The sequence below is a fragment of the Trichosurus vulpecula genome, chromosome 7 (assembly GCF_011100635.1).
Source record: "Trichosurus vulpecula isolate mTriVul1 chromosome 7, mTriVul1.pri, whole genome shotgun sequence".
Taxonomy (NCBI): Eukaryota; Metazoa; Chordata; class Mammalia; order Diprotodontia; family Phalangeridae; genus Trichosurus; species Trichosurus vulpecula.
Genome location: NC_050579.1, coordinates 37,048,559 through 37,070,993, shown reverse-complemented (window position 1 = coordinate 37,070,993; position 22,435 = coordinate 37,048,559). Strand labels below are relative to the sequence as shown.

Genomic DNA, 22,435 nt, shown 5'->3' with positions numbered 1-22,435 from the left:
TGGGAAGGGTCCTGTTGGTCCTTGCTTGGTTCACCAGGTCTGTAGCACGCCTCCACGTCCCTGCCTCCTTCTCCATAATTCTGTTACCGACGGGGAGGAGGCTGTCTGTCAGTACCTCTGGGAGGACTAAGAGTCAGCTCCATGTACCCGAGAGGGTCTAGGGCTGAAATCGAGAAGACTTAGCTTCTAGCGTTGGCCCTGCCATGGGGGGCTGTGGGCAAAGCATTGGTAGATTTATAGGACTCAGTGCTGGGAAAGCCCTTAGGGTTCCTCTGTTCTAACCCCCTCATTGTAGAGAATCCTAAGAACCTGATCTAGAGGCCATCTAGGCCAACCCTGCCTTTTACTGATGAGGAAGCAGATGCCCTGGGCTCCTGTGACTTGCTGTAGGTGGGTTTTTTCCCTTCCCATTGTACACAGGCCTTTTAAAGACCTTGCTTCTCTCTTGGCTCCAGATTAGAGGTAGAAAGGACCTCAGTGGCCCTCTGGTCCACACCCTTCGTTGTACTGATGAGGCAAACAAGAGGAGGGAGTAACTCTGCCAAGGTTTACCCAGATAGAAGGGGACAGAGCCGGGATTCAAACTTGGGCCTTCTGACTTCAAATCTAGCCCGCTTCCTGCTGCACTGTGTGGTTGCTTTTTTCTTTTCCATTTCCAGGATGCTCAGGTTTTAATGTTTGGGGTATGGGAGATGGGGTAGGGAAGGAGGAACACAGAACAGATTTCTTCTGTCTGCTAGGGACGACTCAGGGTGCTGCTTGACTTGGGTGGTTTCCCAGAGTTTAAGCAGTTAGGGAGGGGCAGCATTATGGCAAAGTCTGGAGTCAGGAAAACCTGGGTTCGAATGTTACCACTGAAGCGCATCCTGGCTATGTGGCCCTGGGCAAGTCTCTTGAATTCTCGGTGTCCCCAGGTACCCAAGCGCTGACTGCTGTAAGCTGGTGGTGATCTGACCTGATTCCTTCATTTAGAATTCTTCATGCCCATGTAATCACAGATCTACGCCTGTCCCTTCTCACCTTCCCCTCCCCTCTCAAGAGGGCCAGTGTTGCAGCTTCTGTTGTGTATGTCTTTCCTCTCAGTAAAGGAGATGAGAGGGTATCAGAGAATTTCTGTAGTGATACTTTGGAGCTAGGCTTTATGAGATAGATAGTCAGTAAACATTTATTAAGCCCCTGCTGTGTACCATGCCAAGCCCTGGATGGGATGAACAAATCCTAGATGATTCTTTCACCATCTGACCTTGTCTGGCATCTCTGAGACCTGATTGTCCCCAAGCATTTATTAAAATCCAGCTGTGTACCCAGGCACTGTGGTAAGCCCTGGCTGGACTGAACAAACACTAGCTGACTCTTTTACCATCTGGCCATGAATGGCATCTCTGAGCCCTGATGGACCAGCCCTTTTTAGGCATCCCTTCCTCCCTGCAGGCCTTGGGGGTTCGTGCCTGAATCAGCCTCACCAATCTCATCTTGCAGAGCTGATATGTAACAAGGAGTGGCATTTGCTGGTCTGTGGGGCTCGATGAGAGACCTCCCTTTCTGGGAGCTGATCAAGCTCAAATTTCCTTCTATACTGGCTTAAGAATAAGTGGCGATTTCCCACCAGGGCTCATTCCCCACCAGGGCTCATTCCCCAGGAAGCATCCTCAGGAAGGAACCATGTAAGGAAGCACCTTGGTACGGAGGAAGGGGCCTTAGATTTGGAGTTAGAGATAGCTAGGTAACACTGGGCTGGCCTTGGAGTGAGGAAGACCTGAGTTTGAATCCTACCAAGATCTGTGTGATCTTGGGCAAGTCACTTAACCTCTGAATCTCAATTTCTCCATCCATAAAATGAGAGGTTGGACTCTGGCCACTAAGGACCCATCCTGCTCTAAATCCGTGGTGGTGGAATCTCATCTCCATGAATGAATGGAAATCTTTAAGGGCTTCCTATAGAAGCCTGGCATTCTGATAAGCAAAGAAGATGAAAATACTAAAGCAAGATATTCCCTGACCTCAGGGAGTTTACATTTTAATAGGAGACTGTACATATAAGAGAATGGTAGCCAGGAAGGTGTGTCTTGTTTTGGAAAGTCATGGGACTGGGGAGTGGATCCCAATAGAAATCACCTTGTCCTTTCCTTGGGAGATGACAAGATTAATCTGATGGCAATATCCAAGCAAAGAAGAGGGAAGGGGGTTCTGGGGTATACATGCAGGTGGTAGGGATAGATGGCCAGTGTAGATGGCTGGAAATATGGTCTGGAGCCAGCTAGCTGGAGTGACACGCCCCTGTCCTACCTAAGGTGGAAAGACTATTGGATTCAAACTCAGAACATCTAGCTTCATATTGTACCTTTGTTACCTACTACCTGTTTGACCTTGGGTAAGTCACTACCCTCTGGGCCTCAGCTTTCTCATCTGTAAAATGAGGGACCTGGCCTAGATGGTCTTTGTGGTCCCTCCCAGCTGTAAAGCTATCTTTCTTTGAAACTTTCATGTGGGATTCAGGTCCCAGCTCTGCCATTTACTATCTGTGTGAGCTTGGTCGCCTTGCCTCTCTGGGCCTCAGTTCCCTCATCTGTAAAGTGGGAGAGTTGTCTTCTGAGGTTTCTTCCAGGTCTAAATCTATGGTCCTAAATGTGTGGATGTGTCATACGTATAACCCTAACTTGAAGTCTGTGATTCCTTTGGGTTTTGTGACTTTCCACATTAAAGATTTATGGAATTTCAATGATGATTGAGATTCACAGTATCTTATGACACCATGATGTCATGGCAGCTCCAATAAAGGACAAGAAGGGAGGGGAGGGGAAGTTGGAGGCAGCTTAGATATGATTTCACCAAGAGAAAGGAATCTGGAAACTTAGCTGGAGACCCACCTGGAAAGAAGAGGCCGGCTGGTTTTCCTCTTCTTCCCACCTCCCTTCCCAGTCTGAGGGTGGTGTCTGACATGTGATGCACCCAGAGAGAGGAAGGCACCCCTCACCTTGCCCAAACCCCATTCTTTGCCATCAGATCTTCCCCACGGATCCCCACAGATGGTACGAAGAGACATCGGCCTCTCGGTGACCCACAGGTAAGTCCAGCTGGAGCAGAAGACATTCTGAGAAAAGCCACACAAGCTTTCTCCTTCCCACAGGGTGTTGGATGCATGGAGGGGAGAGGGGGAAGTTCCATAAAGAATCTCAAAATGCTTAGTGACTCCCCAAGAGGAAAATCCTGTTAGCTCATTGTCCCCCTATCCAGCTTCTAGGCTTCTGAATCTTGTTTAGGTCAGACTGGTCAAGATGCCCAGCAGGGATTTTTGTTTGTTTGTTTATTAGCCTGGGTCCCAGGCAGGTAAAACAGAGATAGAGAACAGCAGAGAGGACATGACTGGAAGTCAGGAAACCTCCTTTCTATTGAGCGAGCTGTGCCCCCTCTGACCCTCAGTCTCCTCCTCATTGTAAGAAGAGAATTGGATTCTCTGGTCTACAAGGCCTTCCTTAGCTCTGACATCTCTGGGATTCTGGGATTCTAATTCCTGCTCTTGAATCTGCGGGCCAAATAATTATCCAGGAATGCAGCTTCACCCCACTTTGCCTTTCCCCTGTGGAAACAGCCAGGGACCTTCCTCTCCTCAGGATATTGGTCCTTGTCTCTCTCCATCGGCTTCCCGCTCCCCAGGCCTGTTTTCACCTCCCTTCCTGGGGTCTGCCTCTGCTCACTGGAGCCGGGGAGGAATGGGCTCCCCAGCTTGGCTCTCATCATGCAGTGGTGGGGCTGTGTGTTATTTCATTTCGTTCAGGTTCTCCACGAAGTCTTGGCTGTCCCAGATTTGTCACGTGTGCCAGAAGAGCATGATGTTTGGCGTGAAGTGTAAACACTGCAGGTGAGGACGGGACAGGGCCGGGGTCAGAATTGGCCTGCAGGGGGTGTGTGTTGGACAGGCGATCCTCCAGTGGGTAGGCAGTTCCCTTGGCTCAGAGGGGAAGACTTCTTCAGGTTAATCTCATTCTTCCCTCCTTCCTGGTCTCTTTCCCACTCTCCTTCCTCCTCCTCTTCTCTCTTAATGAGAAAAACTAATTTACCAGTATTATAAATAGTAATAACGAGAGGCTGTGTGGCCCAGCAGATTTGTCACTGTTGCTCTTCTGTCGTTTACGTCCTGTCTCACTCTTCCCGGTCCCATTTGTGATTTTCTTGGCAGAGTTTTCTTGGAGCAGTTTGCCATTTTCTTCACCAGCTCATTTTACAGATGAGAAAACTGAGGCAAACAGGGTGAAGTGACTTGCCCAGGGTCACACAGCTAGTAAGTGTCTGAGGTCACATTTGAACTCAGGTCTTCCAGACGGCAGGCACTATGGCGCCACCTAGCTGCTCCACATAGCAGCTAGAGTTAGCCTAAAAGCCTGGGAAGACTGGGGTCAAGCCCTACCACTGACATGGCTGTATGACCCTGGGCGAGTCACTTACCCTCTTAGATCTCCAGGCTATTCTAAGACTCATCATTTGCAGAGAAGACGCTGACCTGCATTGGTAGAAGGAATTTCCATACGCAGGTGTTCCCTAAACTAGTGGAATCATAGGTCCAGGCCCCATCCCTAATAACCATAATAAGTATTGTAGAAAAATTAGATATTATTATTATTAGAACTATTATGATTCATGGCTATTGTTAATAATAGCATTGTTACTAATATTATTAATTTATTATTTAACTAATATTAATAATTATATTAAGAACAAGATGTGTCCCTGAAAAATTGTCTGTTAATAGAATTGGAATAAGAAGAGCTGGTTTAGAATCCTGCCTTTGCTATTTATTCCCTGTGTGACCCTGGGCAAGTCATTTAACCTCTGTGGGACTCAGTTTCCCTCTCTGCAAAACACAGGGTTTGGACCAGCTGGCCTCGGAGGTCCCCCTTTAACTCTGTCTACTTAGGATCTCTCCTTCTTTTCCCTCTGTGATTTCCTTTACACTTTCAGAGGTTCTTTGTGCTCTCTGAATTTATCCTTAACTGTCATAGCTCCTAGGTACTTGCCCTTTCTGTTTTTCCATCGGCTTTTCCTGCTCACCACACCTAGGCTCTCTTTCAAACATTTCACAAGTTCTTGGGTACCCTCGAAGCCCATTTACCTCCTGGGTCCTATGGCAATACAGCTAGTCTCTGATTTATCCCCTTAGTGCCCCCTCCTGCCCCAGTTTATAGCTCCCTTTGCAATACACTCATTCTCTAATGTGGCTGTTCTGTTCATTCTCATTTCATTCTAAAAATGGGGTCTACCTGTTCTAAGAGAGGGGGGCAGAGGAGGAAGGGAAGGGCTGGCTTGCCTCCAAGGAAAGCACAGGAATAAGGGAATGGAAAACAGGAAGCTCACCATTTGGGAACACTGAAATTTGGGGTCCGTGCATGGGAGAGAAAAACCAACAAAGCTGCTCTCCAGTCCTTGCTCCAGTCCTAGCTGAATCATTGGCAGGACCGTCTATGGCCTTTCTAAGTATTTCAGACATTCCCATGTGACCCTCAGGAGAGTCTCACCAAGACTGTTGCTTTGAAAGAGCCCTTAGAATTTTTTTTCTTTTTTGTATTTTCAATTTGGAAGAGAGGAAGGAAGGGAGGGAGGGAGAAAGAGAAAAAAAAAGAAAGGAAAGAAGGAAGGGAGGAAGGAAGAGAGGGGAGGAAAGGAATGAGGGAGGGAGTAAGGAAGGAAAAAAAGTCATTGAAGCATTTTTTAAATGCACCGAGCAGAACAGAAGGAAGACCAGAATCATGGACAGTTGGGACAACTTTAAAACATTTGAAAATTAAATGTTGAAATGAGCTTATATTCAAAAAGAAGAAAAGAGTTGTACATAATGGAAACTTGCAGTTTCATATGCAATCTTTTTTCCCCTCCTGTTTTCCTATGTATATAGACATGCTTGTGTTATTTGCTGTTGAAGTTCAGAACAAAAAAAAAATTAAAAACAAAAACAGATGAGCCCTTTGACCCACTCTTGCTTCTCTGTCCTCTGCAGGTTAAAGTGCCATAACAAATGCACGAAAGAAGTCCCTGTTTGTAGAATATCATTCCTACCATGTGAGTCTCTTGGTTTTTAACTCATCTACTTTTCCAGACTAGGTTAAGTCTTTACTGAGACTCTGGCCCACCCTGATTTTTCTCCCCAGTATCTAAACTACGGAGGACAGAATCTGTGCCTTCAGACATCAACAACCCAGTGGACAGATCAACAGAGCCACATTTTGGAACCCTCCCAAAAGCACTGACGAAGAAGGTAAAGGAGAGAGTGGCCTGATTGGATAGAGCATGAAAAGGGCCCAGGCAGAGCGCCATCTTATAGCCCAATTACCCTCTATGGACATATGCCCCTCTCCCCAACCCCCTTCCAGACTCTAATTCTGGGTCCCAGCGGGAATGATCCAGAGCAGCTTAGCTTTGGTGATCAGGCCATTCTGAGATGACTGTGAAAATACGTTTGCCCAGATGACAAGTGATTCTTACTTGGGCATTAAAGCAGGTCTAGTAAAACCTTCATGAATAAAGCCTTATTCACCATAGCTGTGTACACTTAGACTTAAGTACGCCAAGGATTTGTAATTTTGTGGGCTTGGATGTACTTTGCACTAACACAGATCATAACCCATTCATGCCTCAGTAACTGTACCTTAAGAGGTGTTGTGGCCACAGAAGGCCCGTGGAGGGATAAGTGTCTTTGCACCTAGTGGGCATAGTCTGCAGCCAATGGGCGTGCCGACCATTCATAAGCCCCTGATGGGCAGCGAGGTGGCAGCAGGTGTCTAGGTGGATACAGTGCTGGGTCTTGAGTCAGGAAGACTCATCTTCCTGAGTTCAAATCTAGCCTCAGACACTTGCTAGCTTTGTGACCTTGGGCAAGTCACTTAACCCTGTTTGCCTCAGTTTCCTCATCTGTACAAATGAGCTAGAGGAGGAAATGGCAAACCACTCCAGTATCTTTGCCAAGAAAACCCCAGATGGGGTCACAAAGAGTCAGGCACAATTGAAAACAACTGAATGACAGCAATCAAGATTTCCAGCTTGGTAGAACATCAGAGGGCTCACTCTCCACGGGCGCAACCTTTGAGGAGCCACAGTCACTTCCGTGGCTCAATGAGGGACTGGGGTTGATTTTGGTGTACCATTTGAGTACAATAAAAGGGCATTTGAATCTTTGAAGCACTTTGAAACCCTAAAAGTGATAAGTACACATGAGTGATTCTTAGTTAGAGGCTCTCTCAATCACAAAGTCTCAGAGATGGAAGGGACCTCCAAGGCCATCGATTCAACCTGTCTCTGTCCAGCCGCATCCCCCATGTTGGCCTTGACAAAGTGAATAAATGATTGAAAAAGCATTTATTAAGATCTTGCCATGGGCCAAGCACTGTGTTGTGGGTACAAAGAGAATTTCCACATTCCTCTAACGGTGCTCCCATTCTAGTAGGGGGAGGCAATGCACACAGGAGGGTTTAGTAGAAGTGTGGAAAAGAGCCTTAGACAAGGAGTTGGGAAGACCTGAGTTCAAATCCTGCTTTAGATGCTATTTTGTGACCCTGGACAAGTCACTTAACTCCTGTCAGCCTCAGTTTCCTCATCTGTAAAATGAGACTGATAATAGCTCTAAAGAGTAGATATAATAGTGATAATAATGGTTATGAGGATATATAATAAAAATAGAAATTATAAAAACAACCATAATAATTACCCAAATCCCTGGCATCGGTCCACCTCTTTATTTGGACTCCCAGAAAATGCAGTCCCTGCAATCCAGACTTCAGTCACTCACAGGTTCTAGAGGTAGAGAGAGTGTAGATATCGAGGCAGCTTTGTGGCACCGTGGACTGGAGAGCCTCTTCCAGATCAGCAGGTCTGCTGAGTCACCGAGCCGGCCATGGTGGGATCTCTCACATCGTGGGGGTGATGGTGTCTAATCCCTCGTGTCTTGCAGGAACACCCTCCAGCTGTGAATCACCTTGACTCCAGCAGCAACCCATCCTCCACCACATCCTCCACGCCGTCCTCCCCGGCACCGTTCCAGTCTTCCAACCCCCCCAGCGCGACGACGCCCCCAAACCCCTCCCCGATGGCTCAGCGGGACAGCAGGTTTAATTTCCCAGGTGACTGCTCCGGGTGTGATGCTTGGGGATCTCTGTTGGTCCTTGGCAGGTTCTGTCTGGGTGGTGGAATCTGGATTCCCTGTGTCTCCAGTGAGCTTTCTCTGTTCGTGCTTCTTGGATCTCCAGGGTGACTGCCTCTGTACAGCCTTGGTCTTCTACTTAAGATTTCATTCTTTAACCAGTGGGTTGTGCAGCGTTGGATTTTCAGGTCTATTCCTAGTGGGCCCGACTGGCTAGAGCTTAATTCTATCCATATTTCTTTAGCTAGGCAGACCTCCCTGTCCACGCATGGGAAGTAGATTCTGCTGAGGGATGGTCATTTAAGCATTGTCTCCTGGGATCCCAGAATAAGCAGTCAAGGACAGGCATCGATCACTTGGAGAATGAATGGAGGGCAGGCTAGGTATTTCCTCTTGAGAAGTAACAGCTCTCAGGTTCATGCAAGGAGGGTGACTCTGCCCCATTAGCATTTCATTGTGTCCAATAGTACTGAGAGTGAACTCTCCAAATTCTAAACCCAGCTCTTCCCCCATGAGGAGTGACCTGCATTGGCCAGTTGGACAACTGGGCTTAGGAATGGAGCAGAGCTGGTGGTGATGGAGCAGAAGGAGGCTAGTAGAGGCTTTGAGGGAGACTGACCTCAGCCTCCTTTATGCTCAGGGAGAGCAGCGTGGCAGGCCGTAATGAGAGCAGATTTCAGAGTCGGGAAAACCTGGGAGCAAGTCCAGCCTCCGACCTCTCTCAGGGTCCTGGCCAACTCAAGGGTAGAAACTGCAGTGACTGCTGATCAGCATCAGTAGAGAAGGTTTCCCCACTGGGGCTTTGTTCTCTGTACTGATGAAATCCAGTCCAACAATTGTATATGCTGAAAGGGAAATTCCCAGCCCTGGTTTTGTAGCACTCTAGAATTTTTCTCCATTTACCACAAGGGGCATTACAAAGTCCTCAAAAATCCTTAACATGTAATTTATTGTGATTCATCTTAATTTTAAGATTATATCTTCATAGTAAAATAGTGCTGGGTCTAGAGTCAGGAAGACCTGAGTTTAAATCCAGCCTCAAACATGCATTAACTGTGTGACCCTGGGCAAGTCACTTTACCCTGTTTGCCTCAGTTTCCTTATCTGTAAAATGAGCTAGAGAAGGAAATGGCAAACCACTCTAGTATCTTTGCCAAGAAAACCCCAAAAGGGCTGATGAAGAGTCAGACACGACTGAAAAGAGACAAAGGAAAGCAACTTTTATAGTAGAAGACGGTGTGGTGTTTATAGGAAGCACACTGACCTTGGGGACAGGAGAGAACTACCTCTGGCACTTACTAGATGTGGGATAACGGATAACTCACTTAACCCTCTCTGAGCCCCAGTCTTTCATCTGTAATATGAGGATAATACCACTCGCAGCACCCATTCCACAGAGTTATTGTGACACTCCAGCAAGGTCATGTCTGCCGAGTACTTTGTCAGTCTCGGAACACTTTACAAATGTCAGGCACTCTTTAGGGCCACATTTTGAGGTGAGATTCAGCGAGTAGTGATGAGATGGGGCAGGCACCTGTTTAGAATGAGTCATCCCAGAGAGTCAGAGCTCATCTGCCTTTCTTCATGGCCCATTCCAGCACCTCTCATACATTTATTTGGTGGGTGAGAGGCAGGAGAAGGGAGCATAAGGCAGGAGAGTGATCTAACTCATAGTGGAGACTTCGTGTGTTTTTCCCTAAATGAATTTGACCCCAGTCATGGTCTAAACTGCCCTGGCCGTAGTGTCAGTAAGGCCTCAGCTCATCTTCAAGGGGGGATGAGTCTGCTGCCTTCTCTGGAGCACAAAGAACGGCAGCCTCAGCCTCTCTAGCTGGGTTTGGGGGACTGGGGTGGGGTTGGTGATCTGAGGGTTGGGTGGGTAGGGAAGGAGGAGGATGAGAGCAGAGAGAAGTCTAGAAATAGCTGAGGGCTGTGTCCCTCTGAGCTCATTTCTCAGTGCTATGTGCATGCCGCATGAAATCTGTGGGCCTTAAATTGGGAGCAAACGTAAATCTCAGCAAGCTCGTGTCAGATTGAATGATCTCAGCATGAACGGATGCCTGCTTTTCTCTTCTGCTGCTTCCAATTCATTTCTAAGCAGCTGCAGCCTTTTTCTAACGACCCATTCACCCCCTCATTGAGGATGATGGGGTATTAAGTCTCAGGCATGGTTTGGTGGGATGAGGCTGTTATAGAATAGAGCCAGTCCAGAGGGCCTGGGTTGTGTGGCCCCCTCATCTCCTGCTGTTCCAACACTGCCCCTCCCTTCTCTTCTGGGACCCCAATGTCATCTCTCCCCTCCTGGGGCCCTAACACTGCCTCTGCATCCTCTCCTGGGGCCCCAACACTGCCTCTCCCTCCTCTCCTGAGATCCCATTGCTGTCTCTCCATCCTTTCCTGGGCCCTGACACTGTATCTCCAACCCTCCTGGGTCCCTGATGCTGCCTCTCCCTCCTCTCCTGAGATCCCATTGCTGTCTCTCCATCCTTTCCTGGGCCCCGACACTGTATCTCCAACCCTCCTGGGTCCCTGATGCTGCCTCTCCATCCTCTCCTGGGGCCCCCCCACTGCTTCCTCCACCTTTCTGATCTCCCAGGCTACCATTAGTGGCTGCCAGGATGGGGGTGGGGTACATGGGTGCACAGGTTTTCCCAACCCCAAATCTGCTCTTACTTCTGATTCCTTTCTCTACTGTGAAATCAGCTCCCTGGATATCTCTCCCTGAATATCTACTGTAGCCTCTTTGTACAGACCCAGTACAAAGAGTCTGCCCTGATCCATAAGGAAGCCTTGATCATTGACCATCCTCCCTGACGTGTGAATGGCTCAGGAGATGTCTTCAGTCCTCTCAGGGAGGGGAGATCCAACCTAGAGTCCTAAATGAAGGCTCACCTACTTACCCAATACCCACCCCCACCCTCCTGATAAGCCCTCAGCACCAGTTTATTACATAAATCAGCAAGCTGAAGCCTGGATTCTTTGGTTAAGGGTATCATTGATAGTGAAGATCAGCCTGGCTCAGGAGATGTCTTCAGCCCTCTCAGGGAGGGGAGATCCAACCCAGAGTCCTAAATGAAGGCTCACCTGCCCACCCAATACCCACCCCCACCCTCCTGATAAGCCCTCAGCACCAGTTTATTACATAAATCAGCAAGCTGAAGCCTGGATTCTTTGGTTAGGGGTATCGTTGATAGTGAAGATCACAAAGTAGTTTTTACTTTCCGAAGATGCTTTTCCCATGCACAGCCTGGAGGAAGGGCAATTAGCCTCTCCTTTAGACATGAAGAAACGGAAGCCAAGAGAGCCATACTTTTTCTTTTTTTTTGGAGGGGGGAAAGCAGGGCAGTTGGAGTTAAGTGACTTGCCCAAGGTCACACAGCTAGTAAGGGTGTCAAGTGTCTGAGGCCAGATTTGAATGTGGGTCCTCCTGACTCCAGGGCCGGTACTCTACTCACTTCGCCACCTAGCTGCCCCTAGACGGCCATACTTTGAGAAAGGGATTATGGGGAGTGAAATGAGATCTGGCGAGTGGTGAGGACGTGGGCAGGGCCCCAGACCCTGTTTTCACTGAGTCACCTGGGAGATGCAGAGCTTATCGGGCAGCCTTTACAAGTGGCCTGTCCCAATATCTCTCATACATTTATTTGGATGAGTTGGGGAGGGGGTAGATGGTCTAAGGTGACAACATAAGACCCATGTCTCCTATCTCTAAACCCTCTTCTCTTCCCACTCGGGCGATAATGCAGGACAGTTTGGTGCTGTCCCCATTTCCAAACAGCTCCTTCTCCCCCTTTCTCTGCCAGCTCTATTTTAACCTTGGACTGTCCACCCCCTCCTCTCTTAGCTTGCTTCTCTGAGAGGCCTGTGGGGAGTGGGCGGAGGTTAAGAACCAGTTGCCCCGAGCCACCACCGAGTCTGGGTTATTTAATGCATGCCCTGCTGCTGACCGTCTCTCTTGGCATTTTTCTCCCTGCTGCGTTTGCCGTTTGTCTGTGTGATTTGCTCTCCTCTTTTATTTCAAGCTGCCCACTACATCCATCATAGACAGAAGTTTATCTTCCCAGGTGAGTCACGAGGATGGATTCTACTAACTGCTCGTCCCTTCAGTTACTTCTGCCTTTCCTGTCTGGGGTGAGCCTCTCTCTGTGGGGCTCCCAGTGCACCGGGGGGGGGGGGTGGGATTGTGAGGGCTGTGTCTGAGTTCAGTGGGCCGAATATGGGGGGTGAAGGAGTGGGGATAGGAGGGGCAGTGCAGCCAGAGCGGGGAGAGTCCTCCCTCCCCTCTCAGCAGACCTATCCCTGGCCTGAGAGTCAGGCGACCCAAGGGCTGGACTTAGCTCCCTTCTGAGTAGGTCACTTCCCTCTTCCATAAAACAAGGAGATTAGACTAACTGGTTTCCGGTGGTTCTTCTTTTCTCTTACTGATAATACATTTTTTTGTGTGTTTCACTGGGCCTATAATTTCATTGGTATAAGGATCTTCTTCTAGCCCCGTGGGTCAGCATTTACTTCTCAGCTTCTAGTCTTAGAGAATTGTCTGAGACCCTTAGAAATAAAATGACTTACCCAGGATCACACAGCCAATATATGTCAGGGACAGGATTTGAACCCAGATCTTCTTCAACCTCCACCTCCACATGCTGCTTCTCACAATCAAACAGGACCCATAATCCATTGTCCTTGGGCTGATGCAATGACAGGGCATGCTGGTCACCTTCCTTGCTCATTTAATCTTAATATGTCCAGAATGGACTCATCTTCTCTCTAACCTTCCCTGCCCTTCTCCTGATTCCTCTCATTTCTGTTGACAGTACCACTGCCCTTCAAGCTCCTAGAAGCAATGGTTTACCCTCAGTGGAGCTCTTTCTTCATTATTCCTTCCCTTTTCAATTCCTTGTAAATTGATCCCCAACTCCACCATTCCACTGAAATTATGTCCTCCACTTGTCTCTTACCTACTAAATCCAACAGTCTACTTGGTCTCTCTAGTTTTTGACACTGTCCCCGCTTTGTCTTGGTTTCCATGGCACCGCTGCCTCCTGATTTTCCTCTCACCTGTCACATCCCTCCTCCTAAATGACTGTTGCTGATTAACATCTATCTCCTTCCTTCTAAGCCCAGGAATCCCTCAAGGGGATTGTTACTCCCCTTGAAGTCATACCCATCTGCCTCCCAGAGGCAGAGCCTCCCACTTGGAAGGGAGTTGGTCACTTAGTTCAACTTGTCCCTGGATAGGACCCTTTTCTGCAGTATCCCCAACAAACTTGCGTTTGATGGCCTTAACGGACGCAGAACCCCATCTCCAATAGAGTCCAATCTAAGAAGCATTTATTAAGTACCTACTGTATGCAAGGCACTCTGCCATGGAAAGACAGATTAAAAGAAAATGGCCCTTGTCCATAATTCTACAGGGGATACCATAGGTGAACTGATACATTTTCATGACTGATTAAGGACTTATGACTGATGGAGGATACAAAGGCTAGGCTACCATTATCATCACTGGAGCCAAGAAGAGCTGAGTGTGAATCCTGCCTCAGATATTTCCTGGCTGTGTAACCCTGGGCAGGTCACTTCATGGGTGTCCTCACCTGTGAAATGAAGATCATAACAACACTTACCTCTCTGGGTTGTTGTGAGGATTCAGTGAGATAACACTTAGTACAGTGGCTGGCGCATAGTAGGTACTGTGTAAACACCAGCTATTATTATTCTAAATAGAAGGTAACTTAGGAAGAACTTACTATCAGCTAATGGGATGGGTGGAGAAAGGAGCTTGTGAACCGAGCCTTGAAAGAAGAGGATTCTGAGAGGTAGAGGTGAGGAAGGAGTTGATTCTAAGTATGTGGGACAGCCTGAGCCAGAGAGATGGCAGCAGAACTCTGAGGCCAGCTAGTTGTCCAGTTTGGCTGGAATGTGGAGCTTGCAGAGGAAGCCTCATGGGACAGAAGATTGAAGAGGTAGCTTGGAGCCACAGGGGTGAAAGGCTGCAAAAACTAGGCTGAAGAACTTGAATTTTGTCCTAAGGGCAGTGGGAGCCAATTATACCTCTGGAGGAGGGCAATGACATGGTCAGATTCTTGCCTGAGGAAGATTCTTTTGACAGTTGTATAGACAATGGATCGAGGAAGGCAGAGACAGTAAGCAGGGAGACCCATTGGGAAGTTATTATGGTAATCCAGCGAGGGTTAATGAAGGCTTGAATCAGGCCGTGTAGATAGAGAGAGGGGGAATTGATATGAGAAATGTTGGGGAGGCAGAATTGGAAAGACTTGGCAACTGACAGAGGAGGGAAGCATTCATTAAGTGCCTACTATGTGCTAGACACTGAGGCAGAATTGGAAATACTTGGCAACTGATGGAGGAAGGAAGCATTCATTAAGTGCCTACTATGTGCTAAACGCTGTGCTAAGCACTTTACAAATTATATCTTATTTGATGCTCACAACAACCCTGAAAGGAAGGTGCTATTATCCCCATTTTACAGATGGGGGAAAAGTTAGGCAAATTTGAGGTGACTTGTCCAGGGTCACACAGCTAGTAAGTGTCTGGAGCTGGATTTGAACTCAGATCTTCCTAACTCCAGGCCCAGTGTTCTATGCACTATGGCTCTACCTAGCTACCTCTGGGAGGCAGAAGGGAGGGAGAAGGAAGAGATGGAGATGACTTCAAGGTTGCCAACCTGGGGGTCTTGAAGGGTGGTGGGACACTCAACAGAAATGAGAGGAATTAGGAGGAGGGGAGGGAGAGGTTGGAGGGCAAGATGAATTCCATTTTGGATATGTTACTGCCCATGGGACATCCAGGTGGAATCATCTGGCAAACAGGATTGGAGCACTGGGGCTGAGTAGAAAGATATGGGTCACATCTACCTAGATCGAATTGTTGAACTTGTAAAAGCGGATAGGATCACCAGGGTTAGAGAGTGTAGGGAGAGAAAAGAAGGCCCAGGATAGGGCCTTAAGGGATTCCTGGGCTTAGAAGGAAGGAAATAGATGATAATCAGCAACGGTCATTTAGGAGGAGGGGTCTGACAGGTGAGAGGAAAATCAGGAGACAGCGGTGTCATGGAAACCAAGACAAAGTGGGGACAGTGTCAAAAACTAGAGAGACCAAGTAGACCATTGGATTTAGTAGGTAAGAGACAGGTAGAGGACATGATTTCAGTGGAATGGTGGAGTTGGGGATCAGTTTACAAGGAACTGAAAAGGGAAGGAACAATGAAGAAAGAGCTCCACCAAGGGTAGACCGTTCCTTCTAGAAGCAGAATTATGAAAATAAGAAGAGATATAGGATAATAGAACCAAATGGAAGTCTATTTAAGGATGGTGGGGGGCAAGGGTCATACTTATAAGCATTGGGGAAGAAGCCAACGTTATGGAAAAAGAAATTGTGTCCCAGGAAGTTGAAGCGACTTTCATGAGAAAACGGTCATATCCTCTGACCTACGTTCTCCCCCCAACACACACATTCGTGGGGTATGATGGGATCTCAGCTTGTAAGATAAGCAGTGCCCCTCTTCTCCTCCCCCTCTGTGCTGATAGTTTTCTGAGCCTCTTTTTTCACTCATCTTCCTTACTTGTAGTTTCAGGGCAGATGCTACCCCACTTTACAGGTGAGAAAACTGAGTCCCTGCCTCTCACCCTAATCCACCACTCATTCCATCTCTTAAGATACAACCATTGACCTGCCTAGACTTGCTGCACAGCACCACCTAATGGCTACTTTAAGGAATATCTCCAGATCACAAAAAGGGGACCAAGTGGGAGTGGGACCAAGTCAATTACCCTAAGCACAGTTTTTGATTATAGGATCAAAGCTTTAGAACTAGAAGGAACCTCACAAGGAACCTCCATTATAGAGGAGGAAACTGAGTCCCAGAGAAGTTAAAAACTTACCCATGGTCACCCAGGAAGTAAGTAGCAGAGGCAACATTTGAACTTAAGGCTTATGACTCCAAGTTTGATACTTTTCCCCACTACTGATTGGATTCCCCATTAGCTGACTGGATTTAGATTCCATATCTACTGTGGAATCTAACAGGGAAATTCTTGCCATTTAGTTGGTGATGCATCATCCTACAGCATCCAGGGAAAAGAACTTTAAACAGGAAATTCTTTGACTGCGGGACACTGGGTGGTGCTAAGAAGCAGTGTATGTATAGACTTGCTCTTTCAGCCCCTGCTGGTATCAAGTGAAATGTTACTGGCCCCAGATCTCAACATGGCAAAGCAGAGAAGGGCTTTGAGATCATTCCGAGTGACCCATCCAGATTTTAGGAAGGAGAGTAGTAAGCTGGAGAGCCTCCAAAGGAGGGCAATCAGTGTGACAAAGAGCCTTAGATTGATGGCGTAGGAGGGTTGTCTGAAGGAGCTGGGGTTGTTCAGCATGGAGAAGACACAGCTGGGGGTGGGGAGGAACAAGCAACTGAAAAACTGGTCTATGGAAGAAGAAGGCTTGTTCTTGACTCCAGAGGGCAGAACAAAGAGCAATAGGTGGAAGTTACAACAGCACCATTGACATGATACAGTGTGATTGACATGCTGTAGTGCAATTGACATGGCTCTGTGCAATTGATGTGGCATAGTACATTTGACTAGGTACAGTACAATTGACATAGTACAGTGCAGTTGACATGAACGGTACAATGGGCATGGGTCAGTGCAATTGACATGGGTCAGTGCAATTGACAGCCCATCAAGGCAACCAGTTAGTAACAAAGCCAAGAATAAAATTCAGATTTCTTGGTTCTTATATAGTATTCTGTCTATACTGCGTACTTCTCTGTACCTTAAAGACTTTATATATGTGTATATATTCTAAGTTTGAGTTGTTTGTCATATGTTACTTAGAATCACTGTAATATGATAACAGTTGAATATTCATTTTTTAAACATGAATTTGAATAAATTCAAAATTCTTTCTACATTATAGGTCACAAAAATTTACCTAAATATTGCTGTTGAATTGGGTAAAATCACACTGGTTTAGAAATGTATCTTTTTTTTTTTCTTTTTAAAGATGATATCACTCCATCTATTTCAGGCAGGAAATACCTAGACTACTCCTAGGCTCAATCCCACTACTGATTGGCTTGCCCTGTTTCTAACCTTTAAAGTGGGCTGGTTTGCCCCTCCTTAGGCAACCTGGTGGCCCCCCACTCCCAGGAGCTCACCGTATTGGTGATCACTTAGAACAGAAACCCAGTCAGCATAACCCAATACAGCTCAACTCCTGAGCTCAAGAGATTTACCAGCTTCAGCCTCTGGTAGCTGGGATTACAGGGTACGTCATCATGCTCAAGAGTGTGACTTCTTAAATCCTATTGAGTGAGTAGGAAAGAGGCAGAGATTCTCTCCTGAGCAAAAGAATAACATGACCAGCTCTCTACATAAAGAAAATTCACCTAGAAGGGATGTGAAGGGTGGACTGGAGCAAGGAAAGAGTAAAGTCAGGAAGATCTATTGGGCTGTTACGGCAGCAGTTGTGGTCGGTGGGGATGAGGTTCAGTATCAGAGTGACAGCAGTGGGGTTGGGTCCTAGCACGAGGCTAGCTAGTTCAACCCTCTCCTTGTATGGATGAGCAAGCTGAGACTCAAGGACATTAAGCAACCTGCCCAGGGTTACACAGCCAGTACGTGTCAGAAGAAGGACTCAAACCCAGGTCTTCCTGGCTTCGAGGCCTGCCTCGATCCACTACTTATTTGCCTGGTACATGGTGATTAATAAATGATTGTTGATTGGTCAATTAACTTCAAAAAATTTGCTTTTATTGAAGTGGAATGGCATGGGGGGAGGACTTGAAAATAAGTTGGTAAATTCTTTCCTTTGGGGTATATGGTTTAGGAGAAAGAAACCAATTTACTTAAGAATTATATTCACACAAACGCTCCCCCGACACCTGCTGCCCCACTCTGCTCCCTTGATCTTCAGTGAATGGGAAACACGGCTCCTCTTTCTTAGTGTTATGTTTTTGTTTTATCTAGAAATTTCCACCCCACCCCAAGCACCCCAAGTCCCTGATGCAGCTGAAGAAACTCGGTAAGCATCTACCTCATCTTCATATCCCTCCTGCCAGTTGACAGGGAGTTTCTTAATCTCCATTTGCTTTTCTCTTCCTTTTCTCCTTTTTACAAGGTAATAAAAAATAAACCCCAAGTTTCTTCAAAGTAACATTCTTGTGGATTAAACCTTCCTATTCCTACCTGGGTATTTGTGGAGTTGGTACCAGCAGATTAAAGTCAAGCTTGTCACTGTGGACATTTGAATAAGTCACCCACTTTGGTGGCCAAAAATGTTTTGTTGGCCTCATGTTCATTCAGCCAACTGGGGAGCAGTGGTGATGCTTTGCTCTGTGGCTTTGTGGTATATGATGCATGTGATATGGGAGAGAGAAAATGAATGATCAGAGATAGAAAAGACCCTACCAACCTGAGTCAACTACCTCATTTTATTTTTTTACTTTTCAATTAACAAGCATTTATTTTCTCTTTCTCCTACCCCATACCCAATTTAATAGAAAGAAAAAAAAAACAAATTTGGAATTCAAAATCTTGTGGAAATGAATGTTGAAAACTAAAAATAAATTAATTAAAAGAAAAAAAAACCCTTTGGAACAAATAGTCATAGTCAAACAAAACATTCTACGTCTTGAGTCCTCCAGGTTCTCTCTCTGGAGGTGGAGTGGTATGCTTCATCACCGAATCTGGAATCATAAGTGGTCATTGCATTGATCAGAGTTCTTAAATCTTTTGAAGTTGCTTGCTTTTGCAATATTGTTGTAATTATATAAATTGTTCTCCATATCAGCTCCCTCTTTTTAAGGAAGATGAAATAAGCCCATGTTGGGGAATTGACTTTCCCAAGGTCACACACAAAATTAGTAGTGGCAGAGCTGAGGCTTAAACCCTGGTCTCCTCATTCTGATCCTGTGGGTTTTTTTTATCCCCCTAAGTACCCCAAAATGGACCTGCATACCACCACATCTTTCAGAGATGAACTGGAAAAAATAGAGGTGGATTAAAAATGTGTTTTCTCCAGAAACATTTAGTAACTTGGCCATAGACAGTTATCTAACGTTAGGAATCATGGTTTTGCTTTGTGGGGAGCCAGGCAGAGGTCTACAAATCCAGACTTGCCTATGGTTTAGCTTTCCATCCCCATGAAAACCAGAATGGTCTGCCTTTAACTCTCTTTGATAAATCCTTCTCTCTGTAGGGCCAATGACCAACCAAAAGCCAGTGTGGCCGAGGACCACGAAACAGAGGTGAGCTTGGAAATGGCATAGCAGGGGTCCCTAGGTCAATCATTCCCTTCTCCTGCCCCATGCATGCCTTAATGTCACTATCAGAGTACTGGGTGTAATACAGCTTTCTGCCCCTTTGAGAAAGTTGAGAAATGGAGCTTGGATGTAGAGTCTAAGGAAAGGCAGCTTCATTGATTACACTTCTGTGTTGCAGAAGAGAACAATTTGAAAATTCATGAATTCTGCTTCCCTTTACGTGTTTATCCTTAATACTTATGATGGCTAACATCTAGCATTTATGTAGTTCCTTAAAGTCTGCAAAGTGTCCTTATCTGTTATCTCATTTGATCCCCTTAACCATCCCGAAAGGCATTTTTTTAGATGAGAAAGAGGTAAAGTGACTCACACAGCTAATAAGGCAGGATTAGAATTCAGGCCATCTTGCCTCCAGGTACAGTGATCCCTTTGTTTCTCCACCTAGCCGCTTCCTTAAGACCAATTTGAAACCAAGGTTTTATGCATTAGTAGCTAGATGGTTAGAGTGCTAGGCATGGAGTCAGGAAGACCTGAGTTTGAAGGTGGCCTCGGACATATGATAGCTATGTGACCCTGGGCAAGTCACTGAACCACTTTATCTGTAAAACAGATAATAACAAGACCTACCTCATAGAGTTGTTGTGAGGCTTAAATGAGATAATAATTGTAAAGCAGTTTGCACAGTGCCTAGCACATAGTAGGTGCCACATAAATGTTAGCTGTCATCATCATCATTATCTTCTGGATATAAGATGTGGCTTGTGAAAGGGAGAGAGACTTTGATTTACTAATGGCCTGAAGGGCAGAAACAGCTTAATAAAAAAATATAAATAAATGAATGAATGAATGAATGAATGAAAACCCTGAATTGATCATTCTTCCTCTTTGCCGTGGCCACTAGCAAAAACTTGTGTAATTCTCATGAGTCACTGACAGATTACGTAACATAGAATGTTGGGGCCAAACCCAGCTGAGGCCCAAATTGGGGATAGGACTTATACAAGGTCATTCATAGGTCAGGCCTGGGTTTCTATAGTTTCCTGGTCCAGCTCTTCCTCACTGGACCACACAGCCTCTTATATAGCTCATAACTTCTTTTTTTTCTCCTTCCAGGTGGAAGAGCAAGAGGCGAGTAAGTCAGAGCTGGAAGACGATGAGGATGAGCTGGACGACCTCCCCAACTCCCGGAAGCCGTGGAAAGGGATGATCTCTCGAAAAGCCAGCAAGACCAGCGTCTACCTGCAGGAGTGGGACATCCCCTTTGAGCAGGTGGAGCTGGGGGAGCCCATCGGGCAGGGACGGTGGGGGAAGGTCTACCGGGGCAGATGGCACGGGGAGGTGGCCATCCGCCTTCTGGAGATCGACGGCAACAACCAGGACCACCTCAAGCTGTTTAAGAAGGAGGTGATGAATTACAGGCAGACACGGCACGAGAATGTTGTGCTCTTCATGGGGGCTTGTATGAATCCCCCCCACCTCGCCATCATCACCAGGTAAGCAGATGGTCTGTGGCTCCAGGCTCGCTTCCTTTTTAAAAATTAAGTTTATTGTTTATTAGTTTGTTTTTATTTATTGGTTCTATATCATCTTCATTTTCTGATATATCCTTCTCACCAAAGGATCACCCCTTATTAACAAAAGATTAAAAAAAAAGAAAAAGAAACAGTTTAGCAAAATTAACCAACATGTCAATCAATTCCAATAGCATATGCTGTGCTCCACACTCATAGTCCCCCACCTTTGCAAAGATAGGAAGGAAGTGCATTCTCATATTTCTTCTTTAGGCCCTAGGTCTCTTCTCAGCATCACACTGTCCACATTTTGACATTGTAGGTCTTGGAGGCAGCTAGGTGGTGCGGTGGATAGAACACTGGGCAAGGAGTCAGGAAGACCTGAGTTCAAATCTTACCTCACTTACTAGCTGTGTGACCCTGAACAAGTCACTTAACTTCTGTCAGCCTCAGAAGCCACAACTGTAAAATGGGAATAAAGCTCCCATCTCCCAGGGTTACTGGGAGAATCAAGAGAGCTAATATTTAGAAAAAGTCCTTAGCACAGTGCATGGCACATAGTAGGCATTTAATAAATGTGTATTCCTTTCCCCTTCTTTCATGTACCAAGATTCCAAAAAGAATCTCATTCCCCAGAAAATTTTTTAAAACAACATCTTTCTGAATGGTGTTTTTTTTTTTTAAACTTCTTCCCAGAGACAGAGTTCTCTGCCAAAAGTCTGCCTTGACTTACAAATTTCCCTGGTTGGCATTAGCCTTCACCCTCAGACCTCAGAAAACTCTGTACAAATCTATTATAGTTCAGAACTTATTAAAGCTTTAACTTATTAAAACTCAGGCAAACTTATTACAGAATATTATGTATTCTATCTGTGCAATGGTCTCATCCCTTTTCCAGGCTGTCCCTCTGTGAGGGCAGGAAGCACAGCTAATTAAAACCTTGTTTCTCACCCAGTAACTAGTCCAGAGATCTACATACAGTAGTGGTTTAATAAATGTGTTTTATTTTATTATTATTTTATTTCAATATATTTATTTATTTGCAAGCAAAGCCCCTGAAATTTCTTCACTGCTATCTTTGAAATGTAAAACTCCTCTGCCCAATGCATGGGTCTTTTAAAAAAATGTAAGCTTTTCTATTTAGAAGCTTATTTTTAAAAATAAAAATGTATCACCCATGTCCATAGTCTTCCCTTAGTGTAGGTGAAGGGGAGCCTTGGCTTTTTTAGACTATTCCAGTGAAATATAAGAAGGTTTTTCCCATGTTGGAAAGGCTTCGAGCATGTCTTTTGTCCCAGGACGAGCAGAGAGACTGTTCTCATCAGTCTGGTCAAAGAGGGATGGATGTTTTAGCCACAGAAATACTTAAAGACCATCTAAGTCTTTGAGAAGGTTGTTATCTGTGTGGATGAAGAGAATGAAGCCAGAGATCAACTGAGCAACAAGCATTTATTAAGCACTTACTGTATGCCAGACACTCTTCTGGAACCTAGGGGAAGCAAAAAAAAAAAAAAAATG

The 22,435-nt window shown here is 46.0% G+C and overlaps 1 protein-coding gene across 4 annotated transcripts in view; it reads left to right on the top strand.

Annotated features, from left to right (window-relative positions):
• The window catches only part of KSR1 (kinase suppressor of ras 1), a 212,730-nt gene that overhangs the window by 166,520 nt on the left and 23,775 nt on the right, over positions 1–22,435 (top strand). For 2 of the 4 annotated variants that reach the window (XM_036767648.1, XM_036767647.1), the window contains exons 6-14: positions 3,004–3,064; positions 3,776–3,859; positions 5,990–6,051; positions 6,141–6,247; positions 7,937–8,105; positions 12,148–12,189; positions 18,112–18,166; positions 19,343–19,391; positions 20,520–20,899. In XM_036767648.1, the coding sequence (XP_036623543.1) occupies positions 3,004–3,064; positions 3,776–3,859; positions 5,990–6,051; positions 6,141–6,247; positions 7,937–8,105; positions 12,148–12,189; positions 18,112–18,166; positions 19,343–19,391; positions 20,520–20,899 (1,009 nt within the window). The remainder of the gene's footprint in view (positions 1–3,003; positions 3,065–3,775; positions 3,860–5,989; positions 6,052–6,140; positions 6,248–7,936; positions 8,106–12,147; positions 12,190–18,111; positions 18,167–19,342; positions 19,392–20,519; positions 20,900–22,435) is intronic. The other 2 variants (XM_036767649.1, XM_036767650.1) reach the window with 1 other exon arrangement.